Consider the following 21,019-nt stretch of genomic DNA (forward strand, 5'->3'; position numbering starts at 1 on the left):
CAGAGCTGGACTGCTAACCCAGGGCTCACCCCACATCACCCCAGGGACTCCCCAATTCCACACAGTGCAGCTTCACCAGTCTGGCATCACTGCTTGGGATTCTGTTTTGCACGTGCTGGTGTTTGCAATCAGAAAGTTCAGCGGCCCTTCCAGTGTGCTTAAATTAGTCCCCACGAAAACCAAATCATTTCATTTGCAGAGAAGGGCTTAATTGCAAGGGGAACGAGGCAAAGGGAATTCTGTTGCCTGTTTTCATTGAAGAAAATTACTGTACTTTCCCCTGTCTTCCTTACTAAACAGAAGCAGCTTAGAAATTGGACTGTAATCACCAGTGATACCTCTCCTACCCTTTCTTCTCAGAGCCTGCTCAGCAATTCCCGGCTCCCGAGACCCTGCTCCAGGCCGTTCTTGCCTGCCCACCTGGCAGGGCAGCCTGATCCCAAGTCCCGGCGCTGGGCAGCATCTCCCTGGTTTGGCTGGAGTCTCGCCTCACCCCTGCGATGTTGAGAGGCTTGCCTGCGATGTCACTGGGGCCTCAGCCAGGGACTCGCCCACGCTCTCGGCAGGAAGAAACGTCTCAATCCCTTTCTTCAGAAAACACACGAAGTGGACTTCTCTGGTGGTCCAGTGGTTAAGACTCCATGTTTCCAATGCAGGGGGTGTGAGTTTGATCCCTGGTTGGGGTATTAAGATCCCATACGCCACAGAGTGGGGGAAAAAGGAAAAAAAAGAAAACACATGAAATCTTCTCCAAGCCCCTACTCACCAGGGCTGCAGAGAAGTTCCATTTTGTACAAAGGGCATCCCCATTAGCATCTTATGCAAATCCTAGGGCTGGTCATGTATGGATGCGAGAGTTGGACTATAAAGAAAGCTGAGTGCCGAAGAATGGATGCTTTTGAACCGTGGTGTTGAAGACTCTTGAGAGTCCCTTGGACTGCAAGGAAATCTAACCAGTCCATCCTAAAGGAAATCAGTCCGGAATATTCATTGGAAGGACTGATGCTGAAGCTGAAACTCCGATACTTTGGCCACCTGATGCGAAGAACCGACTCATTTGAAAAGACCCTGATGCTGGGAAAGATTGAAGGGAGGAGGAGAAGTGGACGACAGGGGATGAGATGGTTGGATGGCGTCACCGACTCAATGGACATGAGTTTGAGTGAACTCCAGGAGTTGGTGATAGACAGGGAGGCCTGGCATGCTGCGGTCCATGGGGTCGCAAAGAGTTGGACATGACTGAGCGACTGAACTGAACTGAGGGCTGGTCTGCTTTAGTGTCTGGCAGAAGGTAGGGAGCCTGGGCCCTTTGCACCTTCTGTCCTTTGATGCTGTGGGCTGGCAGGTCCTTGGGACTCGGTCTCACAGGAGGAAATCCAGCAAACAGACCCCCTCCTGCCTGGGGAAGCTGGTTCCCTCTCTGCTTCTCTGCCCGAGAGCCCCACCCTGGCTCTGAGACTCCAGCCCTCCTTGGCCAGTGTTTCCCTGGGGAGGCGCTATGGGCCCTTTAGGGAGCCAGGGACCAGGCTGGTAACCTGCAGCAGGGAGGTGCGAGAGGAAGCACGATGTGGAGCACTTCCCGTGTTGAGAGGAAGGCAGGCGGGCTGGGCCTGGAGGGTGTGCAGGGCGGGGCTGCAGCCAGTCCCCCACGGGGATGGTGGTCTGGCGGAGATCAGGGCTGGGAGAGGCGAGCACAGAGGCTCAGAGGCAGCCGTGGGCCTGGGGAGGGCTGCAAGGTGTGTGGCCCGAGTGAAGGAAGGAGCAGCGGGGCGGGGGAGCCTCCAGCGTCTCTGTGAGGTCCTGGTTGCTTGTCTGGAACAAGGCGGTTCCATTCTGTTCCAGCAAACCCTCAGCAACTCAACAGATTTCCCTTCTTTGGAGAGGAAAAGAGAGGCAGGCCGTCTAAGTTCACAAATGGCTCCATTACCTTCCTGACCTCTCTGAGCCTCAGACCCCCTGGGAGTGGGTACAACTGCACCGGCCGCCTGGGGGCGTCATGAGTGCATCGCAAAGCTATCATACGTTTTGACTAATTTTATCATGTCTTTTAAAAGAACTTCCTCTGCTACGGGGATACGCTGATTAGCCCGAGTCGGTCCTGAGAAGGCTGGTGAAGGTCCCCACCGCCACCCGCTGGAATCACAGCACCCCCGGCGGCGAGCTGCCCCTTACTCACCCCACCTCCTTTCCCAGGGACCCTCTGCCTAGATCCTTTTCTCTCAAGCTTGCTCCGGGATGGGTGTGCAGAGCTGACCCGGCTGCCCAAGAGATGCTGCTTGGAGACGTTGAGCTGACTTCCTAACTGTTCCCCTGATCCCTGCCTCTGGGGGAGGCCGACAGGATAATATATTTGAGTCCACACACCTGTCTCAACAAAAGGGTTTTTTAATTTTTTTTGAGGCTCAAAGTCAACGGTGTATTAATTAAGGGGGAACAGCTGCTACCGCAGTTCTTATGATAAGTCAGTGACAAATGGCTGTGTTTACCTTTTTCCCAAGCAGAGACTCTGGAAGGTGGCCTGGAGCTCCTGGGTGGATGTCCACAGGCGAGATTTGTGGGGTGCACCTCTTCCTCCCTCAGCCATCAAGCTTCTTTACTGGTGCCCCCCAAGTCCGAGAGGGCCATTCGTCACCGAGGACAGGCCTGTGGCCTGGGGAGCCGGGGAAGGGACCACTGGAAACTTCTCAACAGTGGGCACCCCCAAAGATGCCCTCAGACCCCTTCCTCAGGCAAATCCCACTGCCCTGTGCTGTTCCTAGTGAAATGAGAGCTGCTAAAAGTGGGGGCTTGGCCCTTCAAAGCTGAGAAAGGCTGCAGAGCTGAGTGGAGCTGCCTGCAGGCCTGAGGATGTTGCTCGCCCGCCTGGGGCCTTTGTGCCAGGCGCTCTCCACCATAAAGGAAGGGGCCGGGCGGCGGGGGCCTTTTGTTATTTCCTTTATTTTGATCTTGCTCCTGCTCTCCAAGCAGCTTCACAGAAATAGAACCTCGCGTTAGCTCCCTTCTCAACTTAAGACAAAACACGGCAGCAGGGAAAATCTTGCACTGAAACCAGAAAAGGGAAGATGGGTTTGTTTTTTCCTGGGTTGTATTTCTGGGTCCTTGACTATCAATTTACCCACCGAGTTTCCAGCTGATGGGAGGATGGCAGGATGGTGCTAACCTGCCAATCGCACCCGGGTCACCAGGCAGTGGCATGGCCTTCCTCCCAGGCTGACTCAGGAAGGCCCACTGCACGTGGCGCTGACCCCCTCTGCTAGCAGCTCACCCACTGTGCCCCCCAGGGTACAGGCAATGTTGGTAGAGAGCGGTAGGACCCCCAAAGCCCTCCCAGAAACCCTCTGATTCCACTGGGGGGGGGACTCCCACACATCCCCTGAGCTGTGTTCTTCCCAGTGGCCAGCCCGAAGAGACAAGTTTGCCATCAACATCCACTTCCTGCTTCCCTGGGAGTCACCATCAGTGGCCGAGACACCCTGTCCAACCTCACCCAGCTCCTTCTCTCCCTCCTACGGCAGGTGCTCAGCACCTCTGGGAGCCTCTGTGGCCTCGAGGGAGGCAGAAACATGGCAGGAGAAAGCGGCCCCCGCGCCTTACTACCCAGAGCCCAGGCATACATCCTGAGTTCAGTCTGCAAGGCAGCGTTGCCACACCATGTTATAAAGTGGAAACTGAGGGTCCAAGGTATGTGGTTTGCCTGAGGCCGCTCCCGCCTTCTCTTGCAGACCTTGTCTCCCTGGCCAGCGCTTAATAACTCTGCACGTTGCCTCTCCTTACACATTGCTTTGAGGAGAGAGGGAAAGAACCACGGACGAGAACCACATCCATTTTTAATAAGTATTTATTTATCCAACAGTTTCAGCCCTGATAGTGAAGACTGCTGCAGTTTCTTCTGGCTGGAGCCTGCTTATGAGACCTGCTTTGCCACGGGGCAGGCGCTGGGATTCCAGGCCCGCCTATCACCCCAGACATCAGAGGAAATGAGAGAGTATTGCTCAAATGAGGGAGACTGGTGCTTTATTAAGGAAACAAAGAATACCAGTAAGACCAGAGAGGTGCTTAATGCCTTTTGGAGGCAGCTGTTCCGTCTCCTCGGCTCGCCCCCTCCCCAGCCCGCCGCGGACCAGAGCCCGCAGGGAGGCGGCTCAGCCAGAGGGGCCCCAGCCCTGAGTTCATGAGGCCCCCGAGAGGGTTTGGGGGCGCTCCGCCGGCCGGGAAGGCGGGGTGCGGCGGACTAGAGCCCGGGGGCGACAGGGGGCGCCCTCACCCCCGCCTGGAGCCCAGTAGCCGAGGTCCTGACAAATCGCCCCGGTGGGGGAGGCGGGGTGGTCACCGTCAACCCAGCGATCTTCACCCACCGGGAGTTCCAGGCTCCGCGGGGCCGCGTCGGGGTGCCGCCTCCCGCGGGGTTCCTTCCGGGAGGTCACCCCAGCTGCTCAGGTCCCCTCAGCCAGAGCCCGCGCGCGCCCAGGCCGTGTCTGTCTAATCAGTTCTCCTAGGGTACTTAGTTCTAACTTCCAGCCCCTTCCCCTCGGGATCACAGGCCCCACCCAGCTCGAGGAGGCTTTTCTCCCTCACTCCTGGGCTCCCCATGAACACCCCGCGAAGGCACATAACCAAGCTGCTCCCCATGCCCTGCAGCCCCAGCCGGCCACCCAAACCATCTCCCGCGGGCGCGGTGGGCCCACCCGGCGCACACTTGCTTTGCAGAGGCTCATGGCCCCTGCGTTTTTATTTCTTCGTGAAAAACCAACCCCTCTCCTCTTTCTGCCAGCAACGCTGGGCAGAGGATGGCCAGATGCAGAGGCGGCTGCCCCCTGGCTCCTCCCCTTGCCCTCCAAGGACGCTCACGTTTTCCCACGGAGCCCAGTCTCACACCTTTGGAACCAAGGTCAGGAGGCGGGCGAGTCAAGGCAAGCGTGAATTCAGCACCAGCAGGGCATGGCCCTCTCACTCTGGGAGTGGGCTGGCCTGGGACAGGCTGATTAAGTGCCGCCCCCGCCCAGGGTTTATCGCTCTGAGTCAGAGAAGGAAGACGGCTTAGTCCATCTCCACACCAGCATATCTTCCCCAGCCACGCGATGGGACTCTGTCTGGATCCGGGATTCGTTGGAGGCCAGGAACTCCACCGCCCGGTCCCACACCCGCTTCATGCGCCTCCTGCAGAGAGGGGGAGGGGAGGCTCAGGAGGCCAGCTGGCCCAGGGCTGCCAAGGGAGGTGGATGCCCTCCGTACCAAAGCAGGGAGCACACCCAGAATTTTATCTATCTGCGGGAAGAGTGGTCAGGTGCTAACAGGACTCTTGCAGAGGACAGAAATTCCGTGAGCCCAGAGAAACGCTTCCTCAACTTTCTCTGCTCCAAAAGCTTTCAATTAAAGGGAGCTGAAAGGAGCTGCAGCCCCCCCACCCCAGGTGTCCAAGTGGGAAGACCTTTGCTAGGACTTGATACTGCAGCAGGCCCATTGCCCCCCTCCAGTGCGGGCTGCATTTTAATGTCTCGTGTGGGCCAATTAGAGAGTGACCACTGGGCTGTTGAGTCCAGACTCCACAGCACTTCAGGGGATGGGGCTGAACTAAGCCTCCAGCGGGGGAGGCCTGGACGCTGGAGCTGCCTGTGCAAACAGAGCCACCAGGTCAGGCTGTCTTTGCAGTGACCAGTCCCTGCTCTTTGGGGTCCCCGGGGCCCTGCACCCCCTCAGACAGCCTCCTATTTTCTCTTTGCTCCTCTAGACCAGACAGCAAGATCCCAGGGTGGTGGGGGAGGGCTGCTCTGATGTCTACCCTTTGGTGAGACCCAGCCTCATGTCTGACGGCAGACCCAAGCACCCCAAGCATGCAGTGAAATGTGGGTGTGTGTGTGGAGTAGGGCATTCAGCACCCCAAGCATGCAGTGAAATGTGGGTGTGTGTGTGGAGTAGGGCATTCAGCGGGGAGAGCAGATGGAGGGAAGCTCCGGAGGTGGCCCCTGACTCAGGAGGCAGGGCGGGGTCTCGGGGCTTTCTTCCCAGGGGGTCAGGTCCATACCCCAGGGCTGTTCAGCAGTCCTCACTTGGCTGGTCTGGCCCTGGCCACATGGCCCTGGGGACCGAGACCTTCACGGCAGGCTCTTGAGCCGGAAGGGACGGTGGCCTCACTCAGTCCCTTCCCGGGCCACCCATTACCAGGTGATGAACAAGCTGGCCCCGCGTGCCTCCCCGAACCCGCTCTTCAGAGCTCCCTCACTGCCCACAAGCAGGCCCTCTCCTCAGGGCAGTGTGTCCATGCAGGGCTGAATGACCGCCTGTGTCCCCATGAGCCAAGGGCTTGGCTGCCCTGACTGAGTGGCCACCAGCGGGCTCCCTGAGAGCTGGAGGGCTGCAGTGGCCTCGTGCAGGGGCTCAATAGCTAGGATAACTGGTCATCCCACACCCTGTCAGTCTGCTTGAAGCTCCCTGCCTGTTGCCATCCTGGGGCCGGGATGGACGTGAGTGCGCCTCAGCATCTTCACATTGGAAAGGGGCCTTTACAAGCTCTGCTCTTCCAGCTCCTCCTGGACCGACCACCACAGAGCCTGGCACTGGGAACACAGAAAGGGCACCAGCCCACGGTCTCCAAGCAGGTTCCTTACCGTCCTTGTGCCTCAGTGTTCTCATCTGTAAAGTGGGGCCCTCGCTGCTCCCCCAGCCCCCAGGACCATGCTAAAGGGGGAGCGAGAGAGCTGCACCCGTGGAGGGCTCAGAGCCCAGCTCACAGCAAGTGCCCAGCGAGAGTTACTGCTTAGCACCACCCCAGAGGGCAGCATCTGGCCGGAGAACTCGGCAGAGTCTGCACCCACACTGCGGTGGGCCCTCCCTGCTGGCCGCCTCCTGGGACTCTGGCCCCCGATTCTACCCCACCCCTGGTTTTGTCAGGGATCCATCCAGCATCTGCAGCCTAAAGGGACAGAGGTCCTGGAGTCGTGCATGACAATGGCCGGCCAACTCCTCCCGCGAGCCGTGAGCCCATTCACTGCTGTGAAACGCTGTTTCCAAGTACAGGCGTGTGCATTCGTGTATGGGAACTGGACTGTGTTATCTCAGGTAAGACGTGTTTCTGACTGTGCATCGTGGCTAATGACGTATGAAAATCCACCTCCTCTTCCTCACCAGTAACTGATTCAAGGAGAGATGAGTCACTGGCCGGCGGGACCTCAGAGCTGTGTCCCCGGAGGCTTCTGAGGATGCTTTCCCTCGCTCAGGAGAGTGGCAGGGGGCCCACCTCCTCTCCACCAGCTACACGGCCGGTGCTGCTCTGCCTGTCAGCCACCACTCTGTGCCCACGAGGACCTCCCGCCAGCTGACAGTATCCACAGAGGGCAGGAGCAGGAGAGTCCCAGAGTGGCGGAACCAGAGACCTGACTGTGCTGTCCCTGACCTCCATTCGTGGCGCCCCATCAGGTCCTTCCCTGCAGAGCCCCTCGGGGAGGAGAGGAGGCCGAGGACTCACTGTCCAGAGCACCCCTCAGTACCAACACTAACAGTGCTGCCGTCTCCGCAGAGCGGCAGGACCACGCCTCTGCACTGCTTGTCCGCATTCTGCCTAAGCAGTGATGACAGGGGGGCAGAGGTGGGAGTGGAGCCTCACGCCGGGACCCGGGGCTGAGCTGCCCCCGCCCTGCACCACTGGCCCGAGCCCCCAGGTCTCCTCCTGTGGCCCTCAGCGAGGTCCGACCGGGGACTCACCGGCTCTGCGGCGGGATCAGGGTGTCGCGCACGTGCAGGATACCCACATACGGGTAGCGCTCCATGTCCTGCTCCCAGTCCACGTAGTGGTCCTGGACCACATCTGCGGGACAGAGGGTGCCGGTCAGGGAGAGGCCCCTCGGCAGGGGGGTGCCAGCAGCCCTCTCCCTGGGGGCCACACACCTATGATCTTCTTCACCATCTCATACATGGCCTGCTCCTCCTCTTCCAGCTTCCGCCACCGGTACTTCAGGAGGATCAGGAGCCCCCACAGGAAGGCCAAGCCTGGGTGGGGACAAAGCACGGTTAGTCCCACCCATCACTTTCCCTGGCCAGGAGCCCACTGGCTCTCATGGGGCAGGTGGCTGTGCTGGAGGCCGAGGGGGTGGCATCCCTGCTGTGCGTCAGACTCGGGCTCGCAAGCAGGAAACGGAAGATGGGAAATGTGGGGTTGGGGGGAGACAAGCTAATGAATGGTCATCTTCCTCCCGCCGGCTGTCAGCAGAGCTGCGTCCCTATTCCTCCTCCCAGCCTTTCATCGTCTCCCTTGTGAACCGGAACTCGTGATTCATACATATACACATGCCGGGCCCTTTGTATTCGAGACGCTGCTGCCGATAATGATGTCTGTGCCTGCCTGTGTCGGGAAGAGAGCCGTGCGCACGCCCAGATGACCTGTGATTTGTAAGCCGGCTCTCTCCGCAGAGTCAGGCAGCTTCTGTGACACGGCCTTTCGCCTTCAGAGACACCCCAAGGTCTCCGCTCAAAGGCAGCCCCTGATGTTGGGAGACTCCCCTTTGCTGCTCAGCGCCCTGGGCCTGGCTCGCTTTCATCAGGCGTCTGCAGCTCCCCAGCAGGTGCTTACATTGTTTAGGGAGTAAAATCAGGCCAAGCTCCAGTTGCGTCTTCCCTGCTGTGCGGCCTGCACTCTGGAGCCCAGAGAAGGATGGTGCCCAACTGCAGCCCAGGCCGGGTGCCCCTTTGGGATGCTGATGGCCCCCATCCCAAACCAAGATTTTCTAGTTAATCTTTGTGCGCCAGCTGCCAGGTCTCCAGGGGAAAGCTGACCAGGGCAGTGGTGGGCCAGATCATCTCCGTTTCACTAGACAGACCTCAGGTTCACTGGGCAGAAATGAACTCCGCGGGCCTGGGTTTCTAGGCCGTGTCTCCCGTGCTCAGAAGTGTTGCTGAGCTGGGCTGCTGGGAGGCGCTGTGGGCGGGGCAGGGGGGCCGGGCGGCAGGACTTACACCAGAAAAAGATAAGCACGTTGGTGACAGCTGTGAGGAGGGCGCGGCTCAGGCGGCAGCCAACACCCATGCGGGGCCGCGAGGACTCCAGGCAGACCACCTTGTCCACTGTGGTCACCAGCTCAGATGGGTCCTCCCCTTTCAACCTGAGACAGGATACAAGACTGTAAACAGATTCAAAAGCCCTGAGGAGCCGCTGTAGAAGCCTCACTTTCAGCAGAAAGAGGAGGCAGGAGGGGCTGGGAAGCCTCCACTTGCTGATAAAATAGACTTGGTACCCTGGCTGCACTCTTTCCAGAAATTTCCCACGTTGGCTACTTAGAAAGAATAAAGCTTTAAAGATGGCAGCAGGCTTGAACCCCTGCCGCTAAAGTGACGCCCCCCTCTGTTGGGTCGTTGACAACCCCTCTCAGCGTGTGGAAGATTAAACTGTAAATTGGATTCCCACCTCCCAGCACAGAGAAATGGAAATGTTTACGGAATCGCTGGCTTTGCGAGGCATGGCAAGGGACTGAAACAGTCTGGGAGGGGGTGCTTCTCCTTGGCAATGAGGAGGCACGTCAGCTGTTTAAGTGCAGAGGCCACGGAACGCCACGGGGCCCCGGAGCACGAACAGGCCTGGCTCCCAGAGGCCAGACCCCAGCCCCAGCGAGAAGGGCATTGGGATGGTGGGAGACGCCACAGACCCCCATCCTTCTAGGAAGTGACAAGTCCCTGCTCTGGACTGCACAGTGAATGGCTGGTGCTTGAACTGTTGGAATTTTTCATGACTGACTTCTTTGTTAAAAAATCTTTTTCACGTTGACGTGTAGTTGATTTACAATGTCGCGTCAATTACTACTGTACAGCAGAGTCCTGCGACCTACTTCTAATGCTGGTCGTGGGGGTTGGGCTCAAGCCAGGCTGCCCCCTCCAACGGGAAAAGGCGGTGTCATCATTCCTGTGTTGGCAGCTTTGGCGTGTGCTGCCAAGGATAAAAATCCATGTTCTTTGCCTTTTCTAACACTCAGGAAAATCGCTCAGCCACTCGGGGAAGCTTTATTATTATTTTTTTAAAGCCAACGAATTCTAATCGTGCCATGCATCCAGTTATCAAGCTTCAGGCTCAGCTGCCCGAGGGGCTTCTGCTGGCTGCACTGCTGATGGAATTAGTAATTTGAGTGGATTAGAGAGGAAGAGAACAAAACCCCAGAGTGTGCTTTAATATCAGCAATGTAACCTGAACAGAGACCTGACAAACCCTGAGGGGTGGGGGGGTGACGCGGCAGGGTCTCCCTAGCAGGGGATTCCCGCGTCTGCAAGTGGCTGGCGCCCCCAGCCCTGGGCTGAGGAGCCAGTCGGGGGCCTTTCAGGAGGGTGAGTGCACTGTTTCTGTAAACCGTGCTCGCCAGGGACAGGCCAATCTGCCCAGCCGGAATAAAGCCTGGTCTCTCCATTTAGTTTCCATACTGAGTGAAACCAACATAGAGAATCGCCTCATCTACAAATGAAACCCAGCACCGAGGAAAGGCAGAGCAGAAAAGTGCCTTCTCCAGCAAACCACAGGGCCACTGACGGGAAGGGGCACAGCCTGAGGTACGTGAAACAGGTGTAGCTGGACTGCCAGGCAATCACCCTGACACCTGGATTTTCACGTCTCATCCTAAACTGCTCCTCCCGTGGCACTGCTGACCCTTCTCCCTCCGCTGCCCAGCTTCAGGCCCGGCCCTTGACGACTCAGCTGGGAGACCTGGCCTCCACCTCCGGGCCCCAGATGCCAGAGCCGCTGGGCGAGGACAGGGCCTCACTCACCAGATGCCCACGTCCTTGTTACTGCTCAGTATCCAGGTCAGCGCGGCTTCAAACTTGGTGGAGGAGCTGCTAGTCACGTTCTGTGGGAGGGGGCGGGGGAGATTAGCGCTCCATCTGGGCGGAGCAGCTGGGTCGCGGAAGCTCCCCCTGTGTCCTCCGTGTGCCCCCAAGCCCCGATCCACTAAACGCATAGCAAACTGGTGGGACGGTGATCTGGGGCAGACGATCCTGGAGAAGAGTCTGTAACTGCGGAGGTGATGTGGAAGCGTGCACAGGAAAACGGGGCAGGTCTGTGGCAGCCGGAGGAATGCAATTTCCTCAAGGACAGTGGCGCCAGGCTAGAGAACTGGCGGCTCCTCTGAAAGGCCGTGCAAAAGGATGTTGGGTGGGCCCTCCCCGCGGCCAGAGCTGGCCATGTGGCCGTGGGCAAAGGCCCTCTCGGGGCCCCAGGTGCCTCATCGGTGAAACGAGAACTGGATGGGGTGACCCCTTGGGTTTCTGCCAGCTCTAAAAACCTATAATTCTGTCATCCGGAGGCCACATCGAAACTCAAAAGGACCCGGAGCAACCCGGACGGTAATCCTGAGGGGGAAGTGAAATGGCAAGTGAAATGTCTTAAATAAGCTGCTGTGAAGGGGAAAATGAGCCAGAAGAAGAGCAAGTCACAGGGTCACTTCGGGAAGGGGCGGGGCAGCGGCCCGGTCAGCTGGCTGGGGGGCAGCGGGTCAGGAGCGAGCTGCCTGCAGGCTGGGCCCCGGCTCTCAGCTCACCCTGGGCCCAGCCACCCCACTGCTGCCTTAACTTCAGGGAGCCAAGCGCTCAACTGCGTTTAAAAAAAAAAAGATCTTTTTTTTTTTAAGGGAAAGCAAACAAGCCAAAAAGCAAACACAAAACGAGGGAAAAAAACAAAACAAAACACAGGGCTTGAAAGATCAATACAGAAGCGCCAGGACCTCAGGGGAATGGACGCACACAGCAGCCTACTTACTGCTATATATTCCTGGGCTTCCATGACAGGAATGCATTTGCTCTTTAGCTTCTCTGGATTTCCACATTCAAAATTACCTAGGAGGAGAAAAAACACACATTCAAACTCAAAGAGGTGAAAAAAATTTACCTGGCAACATACTGAACACGGCAGCAAAAATCAAGCCATCAGCTCTGACAGGGAGCGTGTGGCCCGCCGGCCCTGACAGCTGTGGGGCATCTTCACTGTACAGCAAGATCAAAAGCCACTTAGCTTGGATTGAGGCCAGATCATTAAAACCTGACCTGCAAAGCAGTGCAGTGATTTGCATTAAATGACTAAAAAGCTGCCCAATACCAAGGTCTGTTTGCAATTGATCCCTAAAAGGATCAGACAGACAGCTCTGGAAGTACTGGGATGGGACTATAAATAAACGCAGTCTGGGAAAAAGAAAGGCAGGGAGGCCGCTGCACTGCAGGGTTTCTGACTCATGACACAGACTGGTGACCTAGAATGCCAGGTTTTGAGGGGCCCTGGGGAGCAATGGCCAAGGAAGAAGGGGTGTCTGTGTGCTGGGACCCCGCATGGTGCTCCAAAGCCCTCTGCCGAGCACCCTGGGCAGCCAGCTCCCACTTAGGGTGGAGCTGGGAGCCTTACCCTTCGTCAGGCCCAGGCTTCCAGGCCCAGCCCACGGACCAGCCCCTCTGAAAAGGCCCTAGTCTTGGGGGCCTCGTTTAGCCAGATCGGCTGGCCTTGGGGCCCCACCACAGCCCTTATCTCCTGATCGCCCACTGTGGCTCACCCACCAGCAGCTGCTTTACCACGAGACCCCGTGGGAGCAGGGACTGTGCGAGGCTGGGCCTTAACCCCTCACCGGCCTGACTGCCTTCAGCCTGGCACAGCCTGGGCTCCGGATGGCCAGTCTTTATGTGTCTGTGTGCTGGGGAGAGAGTGGCTGAAGATAGTATCACAAAAATCCTGAGAATGAACTGAATTGAAGCCTGTTCCTTGCCCCCCAGCAGCCAGATCTTCTTACTTCAAAGCTGGTCTTGTCCTTCTGGGCCCCCCGAGACTCAGCTGGCTTCTCCCGTGCTCCTGCCAGACCCCAGAGTGCCCTGCCCTGCTCAGGCCGCTGAGACCACTGCCGAGGTCTCCTGGCTTCCTCCTCTCCCCTTTCTCATCCATGTTTGGTCAACAAAGCTTTGCAATGATCCTGCTTAGACGACACTGCTCCACTCAAAGTGCTGCCTTCCCGCACCTGGTGCTCTGTCCGCCACTCCCCTGCTCCAAGCCTCCCTGACTGCAGGATGCAGCCGCAACGGCCTGGCAACCATGGCTGACTGGCTGAGACTCACTCACACTCCCTGTTCTCCTTCCTCATGCAGCTGCTTCCAACCCTGACTCTCTAATTTCCTGCCTCTTTGGCCCTGCCTTTCCCCAACAAATACGTATCTAATCCCACCTGGGCTTGAAGACCTGGCACAGAGACCCCCTCCCCTGTGACACTTTACTGACCGCTCCAGCTAAAGGCACTGTGCCTCCCAGAACTTCTAGCCTCTTGGTTCCCATCTATCAGCATTTTATATCACCCCGTGGTCAGGGGGGTGGGTGGCCTGTCTCTTCTACTGGACCACAGGCAGTCTGTGGACAGGATCCTTGAGTCACCTTGTATCCTGCAAAGGCCAGCTCAGTGCCCTGTCCATAGCTGACCCCCAATAGGAGAAAGGGGACGGAGTATGGCCAGAGAGCCTGCACTCCTCTGCAGCCTGTCTCGGTGAGAGGCAAACCCTCAGAAGACAGCGGTACCAGGTCCCTTGATGACAAGAACCAGGACCGCATATGGAGGATGGGAGGGGGAACTTCCCACTAGGATCCATAGCTTAAGAGTGGAGCTCCTCAACGTCATCTCCTGGGGGCCTCAGTAAACCTCAGACTTTGATGCAATAGGTTTTAGATGAGCCCGAGATGCTGCATTTCCAATAAGCTCCTGGGTGACACTGATGCTGCTGTGCTCAGAACACAACCGAGTCACAAAGGTTTCAAATATGCCCCCCGGCCAGAATTTATATGCCAAACACCTGGGCCATAACTGACTATGATGCTGTGAGCCCCGACCCCGTCTCTCCTCCAGGGAGCTCACAGAGGCCCCCGTGACCAGCCTGGTCCCCTCGCAGTCAGGAGGGAGGAGGTGCAGAGCTGAGGCTCACAGGCTTGGCCCTGAGGGCTGAGGGCCGAGTCCAAGTCCACTCAACCTTGACCTCCCGGCGACAACCTTAGACAAGGGCTGGCCCTGCAGGTGAGCGGCGCCCCTTGAACCTCCCGCAGACTGATGTCTGGTTTTTGTGATGAAGACCCTTAACACACGCACATGCCCTGAGCGGTCACCCACGTCATCAGTGGTTCTGAGAGCCTCCTGGATACCAAGAGAGGACAGAGTGCCAGGGTGCCACCTTGGGCCTCAAGGAACACATTTACCAATGGAAACAGCGGCGGAGATTCTGGATGGAGGTGTTTCCAGGGGGCGTCTTAGGAGGGGGTTGAGAAGGCCCTCCTCTAGAGATCGGCACTTGGGTTTCATTTAGTTAAGAAAAGACAGACCTAAGATCACTCAGTGAAATGGGGAGACTGAGGCCCTGAGATGTCAGGGTCTGGTCCAGCATCCCACAGCCAGGGGAGACACTGGGATCCGTGACACCAGGACCCTGGAGGGCGGGACGGGCCTGAAGGTGCTCGGTCCACTACCCAGACCACTTACTGCCTGCAGAAGCCCCTGTACCTGGCCAGGCCGACCTGGTACAGGGAGGCCCTCCAGGTTGGGAGTCCTAGACTCTGAAATGGCCTGAGGCCTGGTCCCTTCCAACGCCACACGGGCCCCCAGAACATTAGGTGGAGGGCACCCCAGAGAACGGGGTGCACCTGCTGAAAGGGAATCTGTGTTTTGCTCAGATGCAAAGCTTATACAGGATGTGCCTGTTGGGGACGTGGGGAAGGTGGGGCGTGGCTTCTGGAGATAACCACGGCGCCTTGGCCTCGGTCACGGCCCGCTGAGGAGGCTTGGGCCTTGGGAAGCCTACTCACCTGCCTGGATGGCCAGGAAGTTGTACAGCTCGTGCAGCAGCTCCAGCAAGGCCGCCTTCTGCTTGGCCTGACAGAACTGGAAGGGCAGAGGACAAGCGGTCAGCAAGGCGGCCTGGGTGAGGGGCCTGGCTGCCTGCTCTCATCTCCTCAGCCACACTGTCAAGAGCTAGGCTGCAAGGACGGCCTCACACCTTAAAACAACGACAGCAAATTCTGCCAAGAGGTGGGCCCAGGGGTTCCGTTTCCGTTCATTCCGTTCAGCCGCGTCCGACTCTTTGCGACCCCGTGGACTGTAGCCTACCAGGGCTTCTCCCTCCATGGGATTCTCCAGGCAAGAATACTGGAGTGGGTTACCGTTTCCTTCTCCAGGGGATCTTCCCAACCCAGGGATCGAACCCGGGTCTTCCGCATTGGAGGCAGACGCTTTAACCTCTGAGCCACCAGGGGGGCCCAGGGGTAGGGTCGATAAATACCAGGTTAACTGACTGAAAAGAACACCGTGAAAGCAGAGATAGACTGACAGCAGACACGGCAACAACCAAGGGCCCGACATTCTGGAGGCTCCCAGGCCCCGGCCCCCGGGTTCCCGCCACGATAGCAGCCGTTAGCCGTGGAGTGCGGGGGCCACCGTGGGCAACGTGGCACCCGGTCTCCTCGGAGGGCAAAGCCGATGCCGCATGATGCGGTCTGGTCTCCCCCGGGCACTCCCGTCAAGTGTTTGGAGAGTGGAGTATCTACAGTCTGCCTGTGGATTGTCTCCTCTGTGCCTTATCTGCTGCAACTGTTTAACCTTAGATCTTATAGAAATGCGAAATATAGAGGAATCTAAACTGTCGGGAGGAAACTGTCACCCGTGTGAGAAGAGGCACACCTGCACACCCACTCCTGCAGCGCCTGTGGCAGCAGGGACACCGTTCAGCTAGACTCGCTGGATCTGGAACATTTGGAAAAGGCTGCTTTTCTTTCAGAGGGGACAGGAGGTTGGGTGCTGTGCTGAGTGGTCTGTATGTGAACCCTGAATCCATACCACATCCCTCACTGTACCCCAGTTTCTCAGGTGGGTGGCTCAAGGTTGAGAGACCAGAGGTGGCCACTAAGACCCCACTGCTCGTAGGTGACAGAGCCACATGGAGTGTGCTCAGGGGACTCCAAGCACACTCCCCCGCTCCAGACCACTTCCAGGTTGTCACCGGGCACAGCCCTAGACCGGAAGTCGGAGGTCTGGGTTCTAGATCTGGTTCTTCAGCTAGAGAAGAAACCAAGATCGTTTTCCTTCTCGGGGCTCACATGCTGCCCCTATCTAATTTGGTTCTGAATACTCTCAGTGGCCAAGCTTTGTCCCCTCATGTGGCCTAAAGGCCCTGATGCCTTAACAAGGTACCAGATGATGTAACCAGGACTTATGCACAAGACTATAAATGTCCAAAACAACTCACATGCCTACTAGCAGTCAGAAACCCCAACAACTTTTTAAAGACGATTTAACGATATAGGCAAAGCTGATAATTGTCAAATATAACTAAATATACAGAAATCCCAATTCTATAAACACACACACAGAGAGAGAGAGAAGGGAGAAGAAGCTCCCCAAACATTAACGGTGATTATCTCTAGGTGGCAGAACCAAGGGTGATTATTGTCCCATTTTTCGAACCTGCTAAACATCTATCATTGTCACAATCAGGAAAAAAAAGCAGGAGCAATTAATACTGTTCCGAGCTCACAGACATTCAGGCAAAGCAAGGCTAAAAGGACAGAAGGTACCAGACAATGCGACAGCTTGATTAAGATAACACACCCACTGCCAGCCCATTGCCAGGGTTTCCCAGGACAAAAGCAGAAAGAAGGACAAGACTCGTAGAGAGCTGAGACGGCGGAAGAAACACCCATCTCTAAAACCCAGATGCCCCTCCGGGTTTTGGGTGAGCCTGAGCCACAGGAAGTGTGAGGCTTTCAACGGGAAACTCACTCAAGCTGAGAAGTACCCCCCGAGCCGCCTGCTCCCGTGCGCATCCTCCCCGAAGGCCGAGCGTGCCCCACGGAAGCCCAGTGCAGCAGAAGCCAGCACCGATCCTGCAGGGAGCCTGTGATGTCTGGTCTGGGACCCGCCTGGCCAGGCTGGGCACGTCTTTAGCGAGTAGCTGGATGGTGCTTGACAGCTCACGCAGTGGGGGTGAGCGCATCCCCCACTGAGGACAACCCCGGAGGGAATCTGCCCTCCGTCGTGGGTCTGACATACTCACAAGCGTGCAGGACCAAGAAACAGAAACCAGGGAACCCGTTTCTAAGTAGAAGACAAATGAAAATAGTATCGCCAGAGAAGTCTCACAGAGATGAAATTTTTGTTCCCGTTTTTGTTTTCTGTCTTCAAAAGTCTAGTTTCCCCTTCTGGCCATGTTTCTGGGCCACTTCCTTTAATCACCAACTGCAGTTTTTACGATAGAAGGCAGAATATACTTATTATGAGTCTGTTTTTATAAAACAGTAGGGAAGCAAAGATATCTGGTGGATGAAAGCAATAAATACGTGTAATAAAAACACCCCCAAATATGACACAGCAGAAGCTGAAGAGAAATAAAACCGCTTGTCTGCATCAGGATGCCACTTCATTAACGTGGGTAACGTGGGCCTGGGGATGAGTGTGTGTGGTTCCTTTCCCGGCCGCCTCCCCCTGCCCCCAATTGCCAGAGATGTGCCCTGAGGGCTGGGAGAGACCTGGAGTCGCTCACTTAATAATTAGACTACTAAGTCATGCCCTCTGACAGCACAAGGCTCTGCCTGGCAGGATTTATGACCTGAAAATTTACAGCCTCTATCTTCCCTAGACTACTACCTGTACTGGTGGCAGCCCAGCTCCTCGCTAATGCCGTTTTCATGACTCATAAATGGACAGGGCGGCTCACCTTCCCCAAGTATTATTTGTAGGGAGCATTAAAGCGTCACAAAACCAATCTATAGACTAAGAGAACTAACTCCACTTCAGACGTGTTTAAAACAACCCCTTGATGACGTTTCAAATCAGAACAGCATTTTCAGAGCCAGAGAGCAACGACCTGAGAATGTGGCACGGAGAACCTGGCCTCCTGGCGCTTAAAAAGCAGCCCACCCCTCCTCCTGAAGCCAGGGAACTTGAGAGGTCCCTCCATCACCACCCACTGCATCCCCCCAGATAGACTTAGGCAGAAGATCAAAGCCCTCGATGCTGCGATTGATGGGAGAGCTCCTATAACAAGTCAGGGGTTGGATCTTGGAAGCTCAAATTCTGTTTCAAGTACTCCTTCACCGCCACAATTGAGTCTGACACGTACATCACAGAACACGATATGATTCTGGTATGTTACAGGAAGCACTCCTGAAAATGACCCTTTTATGATCTTTTTCTGGGCAGGTTTACCTCCCGATGGAGGCTAACATCCTTGAGGGGAATAGTGAAAGCTAGAAAAACTCAAACTCACCTCATCTGTTTTTGTCTCACAGTCCACTGGCAGTAATTTCACTGAGACCAAGAAAAGAAACAGAGGAAATTAAAAGTGTGCGTTTTGGAAAAGGGTACAAAAAGGGATCATTCTCAAAATTCAGAGGGTGTAAAACATTACCAACAAAAAGGTGGGGATTAGAAAGATATCATCTAAACAAAGCGTTTAAAAAATGTAGGCGGTAAAATGTAAAGGGGTTCTCAGTCCTGGATTAAGAATTAGGACACCTGTTTTCTAATCTCAGGGAAAAATGATTAGCCACAGGATATTGGGTAACTACTCACTCAACCACTCTGAACCTCTGGTTTCTTCATAACATGGGATCATTAAAGCCTTCCTAGCTTAATTTAGGCTCATTGTCAAACAAGACAACACATACGGTGGTTCTGTAAACTGTAAACAATGTTATGTTAAACATGATTAATACCATCATGAGAGGGGAATTCCAGGTAAATTCCCAGTATTTATCCAAGAGCTGTTGTCTTAAAGCATCTCAGCAGTGAGTATGACAGTATACATTTTTTGACATCACCAACGTAGTTAGTTAGAACCAGTACAGTACCACGACACTCCAGGGTCTATTTAATTTCTCTGGTAAGTGGATAACCTGCTCTCATAGTCAAGGAATTATCTGAGTGTGTGCGTAAATCTGGGATCCCCGCACCCACAGACTTCCTCATACACCCAATATCCATCTGCTGCAATAGCTAAGACATAATTTAGCTTTTCCCTGCATTTTGACTGTACATGCTAGGCATGGAAAAATGTGGCTGGGAATGGTATTAATCACATTCGTTTTTTGTAAAGAATATTCAAAGCTGGTGAACTAAAGGGTCAGTTTATACTTAAATTTATAAAGAAATGATCACTCTGCTGTTTCCAATTAGCCTAGAGAATTCTGGAAGAAGCAAATCTCCCTTTTAGAAAACACACAGATCCTTAACTATTTGTTAATATACTGTATCTGGCAGATCTCATTCTGCCATGTCTCATCACAGAACTAACTGTGGACAGAGGCATGGCTGGGAATATCCTTGAGTCACAGGACCCTCTTCTTAACACATTCCATGAAGGTGCTGGAAACAGTGATAAATGCCACCATTTACATCAGTTTAAACTCTTTAAAGGCTTTTGCCCGCCTGTCTGAGGCAGGACTAGTATAATCTCTTGACATACTGTGGGTCCCCTGGGCCAAAGAAGAGGAAGATGTGGCCTTTTTGGTGCTGCAAAGCTGGGACCCCAATCAGAACCTATCTCTGAGCGGGTGACCTGGGGCACTAGCGTGTGAATGAGCAAGAAACCAAAAGGGAGGGCAGAACTCAAAATGAGTGGGGGTGGGCATTTAGAGGGTTGTGTTACAGGGCTTTCTCTAGAAAGGGAAAAGTAAAAGTGACTAGGGAAAGACTGCTTCCAGCACGTGGTGGAAAGGGAGGTTAAGTAGGGAGGGCTAGGGCCGAAAATAAGACTAGGAGGGAGTGAAGACAGAAATGATTGCAGATGCAGGAATCCCACAGCTGGAGGAAGGGAAGTCTTAAGTCTGGAGAGAAGAAGGTGGCCTGAGGTATCTAACAGACCCGGGACGTGCGGCCTGGCGCTGAGAGGCCCGGGGGTCGTTCCGGGGACACCCGCGCGCCCAGCGCCCTCCCCTGCGCCGGCACGGGACGTACTGTTGTCCTCCGCCTCCTGCGGCGCCGAGGGCTTGCCCATCTTCACCCAGAGGATGCCCAGGAAGACGAGCAGCAGCCCCAGGCTGGCCCAGAGCAGCAGCCGGGACAGGCAGCGCTCCAGCCGCCGCCCCGCCTCGGGCCGGGCGCGCGCCGAGGCCGCCGGGCCGGCTCTCGCCGCCCGCAGGCCCGGGCGCGGGTCGGGGCCGAGGAGGGCGGAGGGCGGCCGCGCCGAGGCCGGAGACGCGGCCCACCAGCGCCGGAGCCCGGGGCTAGCGCCCGGCGCGGTCCTGCCGAACGGCCGGCCGTCCTCGTCCTCCTCGGAGCTGCCCCGGGCCGAGGCGCGGCGTCTGAGCGGCGCGGGGCGGGCGAGGCCGCGGCTCCCGGACCAGGCGGCCGCGGGGCCGCCGAAGTCGCCGTAGGCCCCGGGCGTCGCGGAGGCCGGGCCCGCGGCCGCCGGGGAGAGCCAGGGCTCCGCCCGCGGGGAGGCCGCGGCGGGCCGGGCGCGCAGCGGCGCCTCCTCGCCCCGCGCCCGGGCCGCCTCCCGCGGCCGCTCCTCGCCGCGCAGCCGGGCCTCGCCGCGCAGGCGGCGCAGCTTGTTGCGGTAGACGTCCCGGGTGGTGTCGGTGATGGGGCCCGGCTGGAAGCCCAGGGCCTGCAGCTCCCGCCGCAGCTCCAGGTCCGACAGGCCGGCCATGGCCAGGACGCCGCCCCCGGCGCGCGCCGCCCCCGGAACTGCTCCCGCCCGCGGCCGCGGCGGGGCGGGCGGGGCTCCGCGCCATGACGGGAAGGTCGGTGGCGGCCGCCATGTTGGGAGGTCCGCGACGGCCGACGCGTGGCCATGATGGTGAGGTCGGCCTCGGCCTCCCAGGGCCACCATGCTGGGGAGGTCTGAGGGCGTTTTGGAGGGGTTTTGTTTTTGGTTTCCTTTCTCTTTCCCACCTTGCTCACTCCTTCTCCCTGTAAGACCAAGTGTTCTTTCTCTGAATCCTCCACCCTTTGGTTGGGTGGAGGTAGTTTAGTAGCTAAGTCGTGTCCAACTCTTGCGACCCCCTGGACTGTAGCTTCCCAGGCTCCACTGTCCATGGGATTCTCCA

At 56.8% G+C, this 21,019-nt stretch overlaps 1 protein-coding gene across 1 annotated transcript; it reads right to left on the minus strand.

Annotated features, from left to right (window-relative positions):
- Positions 1 to 3,820: 3,820 nt before the first annotated feature.
- Positions 3,821 to 20,649, minus strand: LEMD2 (LEM domain nuclear envelope protein 2). Its single transcript, XM_055407199.2, has 9 exons — positions 19,926 to 20,649; positions 18,238 to 18,278; positions 14,783 to 14,858; positions 11,726 to 11,802; positions 10,738 to 10,817; positions 8,947 to 9,092; positions 7,882 to 7,983; positions 7,699 to 7,801; positions 3,821 to 5,157 (listed from the first exon to the last, which is right to left on the minus strand). Exons 1-9 carry the CDS (start codon positions 20,617 to 20,619, stop codon positions 5,007 to 5,009), a joined length of 1,470 nt encoding a protein of 489 aa, XP_055263174.2. The 5' UTR covers positions 20,620 to 20,649; the 3' UTR covers positions 3,821 to 5,006.
- Positions 20,650 to 21,019: the final 370 nt, after the last annotated feature.

The sequence above is a fragment of the Moschus berezovskii genome, chromosome 23 (assembly GCF_049115385.1).
Source record: "Moschus berezovskii isolate FMDL1 chromosome 23, NW_MosBer_1.0, whole genome shotgun sequence".
Taxonomy (NCBI): Eukaryota; Metazoa; Chordata; class Mammalia; order Artiodactyla; family Moschidae; genus Moschus; species Moschus berezovskii.